The 11,913-nt window shown below is 34.6% G+C and overlaps 1 protein-coding gene across 11 annotated transcripts in view; it reads left to right on the plus strand.

Annotated features, from left to right (window-relative positions):
• Positions 1–11,913, plus strand: part of USP34 (ubiquitin specific peptidase 34) — a 357,595-nt gene that overhangs the window by 343,304 nt on the left and 2,378 nt on the right. For all 11 annotated transcript variants that reach the window (XM_056813961.1, XM_056813959.1, XM_056813952.1 and 8 more), the window contains 4 exons: positions 3,870–3,949; positions 7,608–7,748; positions 7,851–7,994; positions 9,322–9,481. In XM_056813961.1, coding sequence (XP_056669939.1) covers positions 3,870–3,949; positions 7,608–7,748; positions 7,851–7,994; positions 9,322–9,481 — 525 coding nt within the window. The remainder of the gene's footprint in view (positions 1–3,869; positions 3,950–7,607; positions 7,749–7,850; positions 7,995–9,321; positions 9,482–11,913) is intronic.

Below are 11,913 nucleotides of genomic sequence, written 5' to 3' on the forward strand. Positions count from 1 at the left end.
GTAGGGAGACTGATTCCTTATGCCTCCTTAGCATGAGATAAAAGTATAGCCAATTGGAAGACTCCTTATCATTAAGGTGGAAATGAGTCATAAATAAAAGGTTGGCAGAACATGTATTAGTACTTTTTTTAAAAACTATTCTCCTAACCATTCATTACATTAGGTGACTGTTCCCATAGTACTTGATATCTTTAAAAGCTATTAGCCATGTCCAAAGCTTCCCTGTTTATGTGACCTGCTTGAGGGAGATGGTAATTCTTGCCAGAAGCTAATACATTCTTGGAGAAACTGTCTGAATATAATAGTTTCTCCAGAGATGAAATGAATTGCTCCTATCCGCTGTTCTATTAGATAATCATGGAAATGGAGCATCAGAATTTTGGGTAGTTAGATTTCAACTGAGAACAGCCTCTCTACAACTGGAAGCCCAAATATAAATTCTCATTGGTATGCAGTTCCAGCTAAGACAATGAAAATTATCTAGAAACTGTACCTCTGGTCTCTTCTTCTGAATGAACTTTTTCTGAATTAACTAAATGAACTTTGAGAAAGGAACCAAAAAGAAATCAACCTTGAATGAAGTACAGAGCAATAGAAGTAGATATATATTTGGATTCAGAAAACCCAAGTTGAAATTCATACTGCCTCTTGGGACCTGTGTGACTTTGAGCAAATTACTTAATCTCTCTCAGCCTTAGTTTCTTCATCTATAAAATGAAGGGGTGTTGAATTACGTCCATGATGGTAAAATGAAATGAAGTCTGCCACCCAGATAAACTGGTTCTTAGAAATAAGGTGACTCTTAAAACTTATTCCAAAAGCCCAAAATTACTTAACATTGCCCAGCAGGCTTTGATCTTCCCAAATGTAAAAATTCACTTAATTATGGAGGTTTTGAATAGAATTTTAAGTTTGATAACCAAAGCAACTGATATTACCTAATGTTGGGAAGGTCCATTCTAAGACCCTCTTGGAAGATCAATGTTGGAAGGTATGAGAATACCATATAATCTAAGGCTTGGCAGGTTTAAGTATGTTCTTAATATTTTATTTGAAGGACCTCTCAAACAGGATGCTTATAATTACCCTAAATCGAAGTCTGTCACTAGCAATCAATATTTCTGTAAGCAACCTGTACACCCATCCTCAAATTCTGAGACTATTTACATAGGTCATATCTGTTAGGTGACTTGGGGATCTATTATCACGTAGTCTACCTATGTTAAGTGTGGTAGAATCTTTTTTGAGTACACAGCATTATATTTCAGTGGTCTCATAGTGGAAGAGAAACCAAGAAACTAATATCCTTTGGTGTTGATGAATTTGGTCACCTTATTGTCCAATAAAATGAAGAACTTTTTTTCTAGCAGAGAATTTAGAAAAAGCATAATTGCTTCTATTTCAGAGGGGCCACTATGTCTGGATATCATTAAGGGGAACAGCATCCAATATGGATGTCATGGTATATTAGATGAAAAATCTAAACCAATTACCAAGCCTGGCTATATCATTGAGGTAAGGCCTAGAATCTCATAGAATTTCATTACTTCTAGGTTAAGGTAGTTAAAGATACTATTTAGTACTGCTTCATCTTGCCAGTTATCTACATAAGGGAAGACATACAGTCCACATCAGTAGAATTGTTTTAAAAATTGCTAAACCATTGATCCCAGGAGCAAATCAAAATGTTAAATCTACCTCAAATGTACGGTGTAACTTTGAGGGTGAACAGTTGTAGGAGGTATATGTCCTCTCAGTCATGGAAACATTAATTTAAAATCATGTTCAGCAGAAGAGAAAAGACCTTCTGTTTTATTGGTTTTGTTTGAGTAGATCCCAAAGGGGAAAGAGCCTGAACTACCATAAATTTTGTTGTGACTTACATGGGTTAAATTCACCATAAGAAGATTTATGTCTGGGTGGCCTCCAAATTTCTTGTGGAACAGAAATGAAGAAGCTAAAGATACTGATTGATACATGTATATAATAGCATGTTAGCCTGAGAACTGATTCCCATATGTATCTAGGAATACCCAACTTGTCAATGGGATAAGTAGGGAAGAGAGAGGAGTTCTGGCTTTTGTCAAATGGAGATCCTCTGTCAAATTTCAATTTTGATGCTTCATCATGCTGTGGAAATAACTCTAGCTTCTGTGTCATTGAAGTCTTAGACTCAGACTCAGACTTTTATGTCTAGAGGACCAATCTAAAAAGTTCATCACTGTAAGCTTGGCTAACAATGAATACCTTCCCCACCCCACCCCCTTTTTTTTGGAGCAAAGGGAGGGATCAGATCAAACAGAGAGACCATTTACTAAGATTTGGAAGAGATCATAGACTATCATCATTTAATGAAGTCATTATACCAATGGAACCATCAGTTAAGAAAATTAAAGAATGAGGTTAATTGTCATATTTCCCTCAACTCTAGTGTCCTACTGTATATCTTGTTAGAAAAATATATATACTTGCCCAGAAAAACCTTAAACGTTTTTAAGAAGCTATGAGGCTTTCCTTTTCTAAGATAATCTAATATCCTTCTTGAAACCCATTTCCCCTCAATTTTTAGGAATTCTTTCATGCTTCTTTTTACCTGTAAGACCATATATATATGAAAATCTAGACATAGAAATTAGTATTAATGGCCATTTCCATACTTCAATTCCTGATATGTTCCTATATTATTTGTTTTGAAAAAGTATTCAGTTCTTTCTGAGCCATTTCTAAGAAGTCATATTAGAATATTTTATTGCCTCTTTGACATGGGGAACTACAAAGCCCATTAGTACCAAATCTTTTATATGATGTAATGGAAGGCTTAGAATGCAATGATACCAACTTATTAATTATTTCTGGTGTCTTAGATTTAGATGTTTGGGGACTACTAGTTTGAATTGTTTCTGGAAGATTTGTTCATTGACTTCCCTCACCTCTGAGATAATCTCATGAGTTTAGTTATTGAAGCAAGAAGTTCCTAAAAGGTAGAATTAAAGAGTTAGACAAAGAATCCCTATGGAAAGAAAAGGCATTCCATTCTATCCCTTACTTTAAGGGAGTAATTAAAGTGTTCCATGCTAATAGAAAGCAATGTGGCACAATGGAAAGAACTTTGAACTGAAAGTCAGAAATGCTTGATTCTAGTTCCCAATCCATCAATATTTTTATTATCTTCTGGAAAGTATTTCTATCCTCTGGGCATAGTTTTCTTATCTATAAGAGGAAAGAACCTACTATCGTCTCTTAAAAGCAGAATTTGACTCTTATTTTTCACCAACTTATATCAAGAGGAAGACTTCTCCTGAAGCCTTACTTGAAAATTACTGTAGTCAATTCTAGTATTCTAAGAGAGGGAAAGGAAAACTGGCAAGGCTTTGTATAAATTCATAATATAATCTAAAGCAAAGCCAGGAACTTTCTGAAGACTGTGAGTGGTGCTAGAATTGTCCCTTTATATAACAGCTGACTGAGGCAATTTTTCTGTCTTTGAATATATAAAGTAAAAGAGGAAAGGAGAGCTCTGATTTCTAGATCACCATACTCTTCTTTAGTCTTGTAGCTCTTCCCCTAGGAACTTTAAGTGTGGTCTAAAAATTATCTATCCTAAACAGAGGGACCTAAGGACTGTGAACAATGGCAACAACTTTCAGTGTTCCAGATTAGTCTTCAAACTCAAAAAGTATCAATGAAATATATAATTCATTCATTAATGAAGACACTAGAATGAATTCTGCTCCCTTTAAGTACTTTGTAGATAGGGAATATGCATAATTATAAACCAAAAATAGCTATGATATTGATAATGCAAATTCAATGCATCATTTAGTGTAATTTATAATTGTAACCTCTTCTGATTTCTTTTCAAATATTAGGTGTCCTAGTTGCCTATGAAGGTTTGCCACTTCATCTTGCACTCTTCCCCAAACTTTGGACTGAGCTATGCCAGACTCAGGTAAAGAAAATGAGTTTCAGATCATTCAGCTCCTCTAATCCAATAATCTATAATTTTAGGAAAAGTTGATAGAAAGCTAAACTGACTAGAAGTTGGTAACATTTGGAGTATCGGTAGGTGAAACAAAACTGAAACATAATGACTATTATTAAACATAGGTAAACTATTTTCCATTTGACTTTTCCAGCTCTCTGTTGTATGATAGGAAGGTATTTGTAACAACTATTTTGCATTGAATTTCTCATTATTGTGGTCCAGAAGCTGACAGACAGCCCTGAGAAAAAGTCCTAAGCAAGGAGAAGTACACAAGCAGTTTATTTTTCCACTGTACCATCTCTAACTCTCCTTGTTCTCTAGCAACTATACTCCTACAGGAACCACTTTATCACTAGATTTCTGCTTATCCCTTGAAAGAAACTCATCAAGTCAAGATAACAGAAGAAATGAATCCCAAGTAAACAGGAACTTGCCTACTCAGCTCAGTGCCTGGGGAAGAATTACTGATTTCTTGTCCCAGGAGTTTGAATCAGGGTTAGGCTATTTCCTTCTGGCTCACAGAAGAAAGATAGCTGTGCTCAGCTTCCTTTGTTATCAGGCAAAATAATTGTATAAAAGACTGACTTTTTCTCTGATGAAGAAAATCCCTTAAATCCCTTCCTTTAAGACTATTGGCCACCATGGATTTTCTTCCCTGTGAAAAACTTTTAAATTAATGATTTTTGAAAGATGATGTATGTGGCAGTTTTATTTTGGATTTTGAGCAAGCAAGATATAAAATAATATTTTTCTAATGTTGAAGGAGTGTCATATGGTCTAGAGCATAGTGCCTTGCTTGCATTTAGTAACCTCTCAATAAATATGTGTTGATTGATTTGTTGGTTGATTCCTAAAATGAGATGTTTGTTCAGCAATGGATTATTTTTTTTTTGTTCTTTGTTTTGGTTTTGGTCCCTCCCACCCCACCCCACCCTTAATTTCTTTCATTCTTTTGGGGGTTAGTTGCTTTTTTAATTGAATTTCTCCTTTTTCTTTTTGTTATTTCTAACATTTGATATTACATGTTCCATTTTAAGGAGTAAAAACTTTTTTGCCAGCATTCTTTTATGCCCCTTATGCTTTCCCTGTTTCACACCACTCACAAACATCCAACAGCAGCACCAAACTGTTTGAGATATCTAAAACCCTTCCAAATCTACAGAGTCCTATAGCCATCTGAGCTGAAAAATGAAGGAATAGACTGAGTAATAATTTTCCCCTCTTTCTTGTTTTGAGTAAAAATCACATTCTATACTGTTGATTTATACTGTGGGAATCTACCCAGCATAGTATAATGTAAAGTTTTCTGGACTTGGAATCAGGAGAAATTGGATTAAAATCCTATTTCTAAAATGTATTAACTTTCTAAGCACAGGCTAGTCATTTAGAGCTTGTTTCCCATTTATAAAATGAGGATAATATCTATAGAACCTGCTTAACAAAGTTATGAGGCTCAAATGAGATAAACCATTTTATAAGCCTAAAAGTGCCATATAACTTAATTGCAGAGCTTAAAGTGTTCTTTAGCTGTTATTAATAGCATTATTGTTACTCAGACCTTTTGTAATTTGAGATGGTGTTATGGTATAAGTGGGAAGAATATCAAATTAAGAATCGAGTGTTCTAGAGTTAAGTACCTTCTCTGTCACTGATTACTTTATATAAACTTGCCCTTTATCTCTCTTGGCCCTAGTCCTCATCTATAAACTGTGGGAGTTTAATGAGATCTGAAGTTCTTAATCTTTTTGGATCATAGTATCCAGATTGGGATTCTTTCTCAGTGTTATTAAGTGCATAAAATAAAATAAATAGTATTACAAAGGAAACTATTATGTGGACATGCAGTTGTGAAAATACTTTTAAAATAAGTTTACAGAACCCAGGGTAAGAACCCTTGAACTAGATGATTTTTGAAATCCTTTTAAGCTAATCCTAATATGACATCTGCTATAATACAGCCTCTACCCAAGCAGTTGATAGTTCTGGTAAAAATGGAACTTATCTTCTTGAAATTGTCCTAACAAAACTTCTTACCTATCAAATTAATGGCAATTAAGTGGCACAGTGGATAGAGTGCTGAACCTAATCAGGAAAACTCTTCCTGAGTTCAAATCAGGCCTCAGACACATAACTAATTGTGTGACCTTGGTCAAACCCTGTTTGCCTCCATTCTTATCTAAAAAATGAAATGAGAAGGAAATGCCAAACCACTCCAGTATCTTTGCCAAGATAATCCCAGAGTCACAAAGAGCCAGACATGACTAAAACAACTGAACAAGAAAAAATTGGATTTTTTTATTTTTGTTTTTGTTTTCCTAATCAAAGAGATATACTTAGAGACAGAAGAGGGCTGGGTTTGAATACTACCTCTGACATTTATTAGCTTATGACTCTGGGCAAACTACCCAACCTCTGTGATTCTCAGTCTCCTCAAATCTGTATACCTACTAAACAATGTTGTGGTGAGGATCAAGTGAAAGAGTTTAAAGTACTTCATAAATATCAGCTGCTACTACCAGTCTCTTCAGCTCTAAATCTGTGAAATTCCTGTTCAGTTTTCTTCCCTACATAGCCAATTTAAGGCATAAATAATAAACTTTTATCTCATTGGTTCCCATCAGATCCCTTTTTTAGCATCAGAAAATTTCTTGGTCCTGAAATGTTATAGTAGTTGTATTATTATTGTTTCTTAGAGAAATACATTGACAAAAAGTTCCTATGAATTTGTATTTTTGTTAGTCAGAATAGCACTTATACTTTTCAAAATTCAGTCATTAAAAGGTTTCTTTGCTTAATAATAGGAATTCAAAATAACCCTTTGGAAACTACTGACTTTCTGACTTAGTGGCTGTGACTAGCAGGCAACAACCATAAGTTTAAAGAATTCAATAAAAATTATTTTTGTTTAAAATATACTATTTGTTGAAGAACATTGATTATATTAAAATGTGAAAGCTAAACTATAATAAAACTATATCAATTTGAACTGGCTAATTTAGGTAGGATAAGATACCTAAGACAAAGAGATTGGTTAAAGATAGGGTTTATGCTATTTAGAGGGGTCTTAGTATGGTGTGAAGAAAGCAAATTAGTAATATAAAGGAAGATTAATGCTTATTTGAGAATAAATTTGTTAGCACCTAGTGAACAAGCACGTACTTGATATTCTGATCCAAGAATCATATTTATCTATAAGGTGGCCACTGAGGACTAAGGAATGATATTTTATAGCCTTAAGTCTAATTAGTGCAATTGATTTGTTTTTTTAAGTAATGAAGGAAGCCACTATTCTTTTAAAAACATTATGTGATTCAGACCTTTTACAGAAATTGTTCTCCTTGCCCCATTCCAACTACTTCATAGCAATAAAGGTGTTTACTTTTACTATGAGGACAATAATAAATGTTTAATTTCTGTTATTTAATAAAAACGTTATTCTCTATAAAGTGACACTGCCTAAGGGAAAAGGTACTTTAAAAATAACTGCCAGTCCTATAGACTTCAGCTAGTTATTTGCACAAGTTACTAGTGACTTCTCAATTCAGACAAGTCTTTTAAATAATCTAGTTTCACATAACCTATTATAATAGGTTATTTCAGTGCTTCTTTTTCCCATTTTTAGTCCTCTATGTCAAAAAACTGCATTAAGCTTTTATGTGAAGATCCCGTTTTCGCAGAGTATATTAAATGTATCCTAATGGATGAAAGGACCTTCCTCAATAACAACTTCGTTTATACATTCTTGACCCACTTCCTCTTAAAGGTATGTTTTGCTTCTTTATATAAAAAAAATTTCCTATTAGTTATTAAAGTTTATTTTCATAATGTGGGCAATTAGAAGCTTAAAAATATGTGTTTCTTTCAGGTTCAAGGTCAGGTGTTTTCTGAAGCAAATTGTGCCAATTTGATTAGCACTCTTATTACAAACTTAATAAATCAGTATCAGAGCTTACAGGCTGATTTTACCAACCGAGTTGAAATTTCCAAAGCAAGTTCTTCCTTAAATGGGGTAAGATTTAGACAAAGCACATTAACATTAAAAAACTACTTGTGATTGACGAATATGTTTGAACTATAGCTTTAGCATGATTTAGCTTTTAAAATAAATATTTTGATGCTATTGTGATCTACAGTTTTAACTAATGGAATGTTAGAACCTAGATGTTATTTGTGCAGTGAACTACAGAGTAACTAAGGGGCAGCTAGGTAGCACAGTGAGTAGAGCACCAGGCCTGCAGTCAAAAGACACTAGATTCAAGTCTGGCCTCAGACACTTCCTACCTGTGTGACCTTGAGCAAATTATTTAACCCTGATTGCCTAGCCTTTTCTGCTCTTCTTTCTTAAAATTGATTCTAAGCAGATGATAGAGATTTTCAAAAAAAGAAAAGAGCAACCAAGTAACAGTCTTCATTTCTGTTGCCTGGAAAGACTTGAAGATATTACCTAGAATATTATTCTAGAACTTTATCATAGCCTAAGATTATTTTTGACAAAATTAATCTGATTATTGCACTATCCAGTATGAAAACAATAAAAAATACTGAATAGTACAGCATTTTTAAGCTATTTTCTTTTAATGGCATAACCATAGCTAACTGTTTATGTTTTGTTAAGAAAATACATAGTATAGGGAAAAAATGTAACACTGAACAGCAACAAAGCATTAAGATGCGAAACCTATGAGATGGAGGGAATTGTATAGAAAATCTTACTGTTTTTAAAACTTGCTAGAGAGCAGGTCATGGAACACATACAAGACATACTCTCTGATCCTAGATGAGCCACTATATAGTAAAAGATCAAGTCAAGTATAAATCATTTGCAATTCCCAACAATATTCTTATAACAGGATATTAAAATTTCCTAGCCTTCTATTTTGAAATAGTAAAAGCCTTTCTACAGGGCTACATTTTCTTTTTTGCTAACTCTATAATCTGATCTGGTCCCTTGAGTGTGCTCAGGAGACCAGAAAAGATTTCAATAGAAGTATATAAAGTGAACTGTAATTTTAATGTACCCAAAAATTTTTTTTAGAATTTTTCATATTTTATCATATGGAATGGGGATGTGATTGGAGTTATAAACCCTAAATGATCACCCTAGTGCAAATATCAATAATATGGAAATAGGTCTTGACCAAAGACACATGTAAAACCCAGTGGAATTGTGCGTTGGATATGGGAGGAGGCTGGAGGGGAAGGGAGGGAAAGAACATGATTTTTGTAATCCTGGGAAAATGCTCTAAATTAATCAATTAAATAAAATTAATTAATTACATATATATATATATACATATATATATATGTATATATGTTTTATCATATGGCTTTTATAGGACCTTCGGGCACTTGCTTTGCTCCTTTCGGTGCACACTCCCAAACAGCTGAACCCAGCTCTGATTCCAACTCTTCAAGAGCTTTTAAGCAAGTGCAGGACTTGTCAGCAACAAAGAAATTCACTCCAAGAACAAGAAACCAAAGAAAGGAAAACTAAAGGTTGGTTGTATGTCTGGATTTCATTTCTGTAAAGAGAGAAGATCACATGTGATTCATAATTTCATAGTAGAAAGAGTGCTTTGGGGTCACACCTAAATTCTGTTTGCAGCTCTGTGACTTTGGGCAAATCACTTAGCCCATCTGAAATTTGTTTTTCTGCAAAATATAAATAATACTTAGAGTATCATGAAGTTGTGGTAAAAATCATGGAATTTAGATGGAAGGTATTTCAGTGGCCATTCCAGTAACCAAAAAAGAGTGCCAATACATTAACAGATTAGTGGCCATTGAACTTTCATCACCTCCAGAATGAGCCAGTTCTCCTTTAGGATACTTCTAATTATTAGAAGTTTTTTGTAAGACTTTACACTTTCCCTTTTAAAATTTATCTCATTAGGTAAAGCTCTAGGTGACACAGTGGATAGAGTTCCAGGCCTGGAATCAGAAAGAACTGAGTTCAAATCCAGCCTCAGACATTTTCTACCTGTGTGACCCTAGGCAAGTCAATTAATTGGTTTGCCTCAGTTTCCTCATCTGTAAAATGGGGCTCATAATAGCAGCTACTTCCCATGATAGCTGTAAGAATCAAATGAACAGTGATTATAAAGTGCTTAGCACAATGTTTAACACATAGTAATTGCTATATAAATGTTAACTATTATTAAGCCCACTATAAAAGTCAGAATCTTGCTAAAATCTGACCCTTATCTTCCAGGGCCTCTTATCTAATCCTACTAGATTTATGTCATCTGCAAATTTGGCAAGTGTGCCATCCAAATCAGTATTTTTTTAAAATGTTAAATAAATAGCATAGATCCCTGGATCACTATACTGGAGTACCTCCTGCCAACTTAACATTAAACCATTAATGAGACTGACCATTTAACCAGTTCCAGATCTAATTGTATTATAATGTACCCCATACCTCTCTACCTTTTATATATGACATTTTGCTAAAATCAGATAAATCCTAGCATTCCTATTATCTCCCAGTTAAGCAAATATTAAAGAACAAAGTGAGATTATTCCCATATGATTTAAAAGTCATACTCTTTGTAATTCTCACTGCCATTTCTAGATATTCCCTAACCATCTCTTTAATGTGTTACAGAAGTTTACAGGAAATTGAAGCTAAACTACTCTTTAAAATCCAGACTTTTGCAATAGGCTTGTTTCATGATTTCAGATATCATTGAACTGAGCAGTCATATTAACCAAAAGACATTGTTTACCTGGACCAATTGAATTGAATTCATCAAGAGCCCCTCAGTGACTATCTCCCTATTTATATTGGCATCAGCTCCCAATTTGCCATTTTTGTATTTGTTTATTCCAGTTCGAAGGTCACTCTCCTGGGCAGAGAAAATAAAGGATAAGTAGTTCTACCTTCCCTCTTTTCAACTGTCATGGTCCCATCAGTTCCAAGTAGCTGTAACATCTCTTTGTTCTTCCTTCCCTGAATATAGCTTTAAAAAATTATGGCCCTCTTTTTCTTGGTTTTAGGATTTTTCTTCATTAGCCTAAGCTAATTTGAGTTTTAATTAGTCCTGACATTCTTTTACAAGATTGTGCTAGATAATTGTATTCATATTTTGAAGTTTTCTCTGTACCCACAACAGCCTCTTAAGATATCTATTCTTTTTTTTCTTATTAAAATTGTTTCCTATTATGTTTATAGGATGTTATTCTTCAGATTCCCATTTCTCCAGGGCTGACTTTTCCTGTAGTTTTAGTATAGAGACCCAATTCATCTTTCCTATGAACCCTTTGAAATCTGCTCCCTGAATTGGGGGCCGTGGTGGCAAACCTATGTCACATGTGCCACAGCTGGCACATCTAGACCTCTCTATGGACACACATACCAAGGACCCAGTGCCCTGTCACTGTAGCACAGTTTGCCAGAGTTCCTAACTAGAAAACTGGAGGAAGTCACAGTTGGGCTGCTTCCCTCCTGTCCTCCCCAGTAGGAGTTAGTAAACTGGTCTCTTCCAAACCTAATCCCTTGCAGGACAAGATTGCCCCACCCCCTTCTGAATACAATGGCCTCTTCATTACCTTTGGCCTGAGTGAGATAGAAACAACTTGGGTATTTACTATCAGAAGCAAGTTATACAAAGTATTCTTGTGATTTGGAGATATCTTTTGAGTTTATACCTCAGTTGGGCTGTTTGCTATTCTGTAGCTCCCTTCCCCAGTTTCTTTCACAAGCAAGTTTGGGCTTAATTTGCATTCTTAGTCCCCTCACTTCTTACTAGCCAGTTCAATTTGCATTCAAATGGATACCTGCCTGAGGGAGAATAGGTTGACTAGAAGCTCAGGAAAACACTCTGGAAAATATCAATTCTGCATCCAGATTAAAACCTGACTTCAACCCTTGTGCATTGGTTAAAAAAGTTAATTTGGAGGATAGCTGCTTCTGGAAGGCTGGAATT

Source organism: Monodelphis domestica, chromosome 1, assembly GCF_027887165.1.
Source record: "Monodelphis domestica isolate mMonDom1 chromosome 1, mMonDom1.pri, whole genome shotgun sequence".
In the NCBI taxonomy this organism is placed as follows: Eukaryota; Metazoa; Chordata; class Mammalia; order Didelphimorphia; family Didelphidae; genus Monodelphis; species Monodelphis domestica.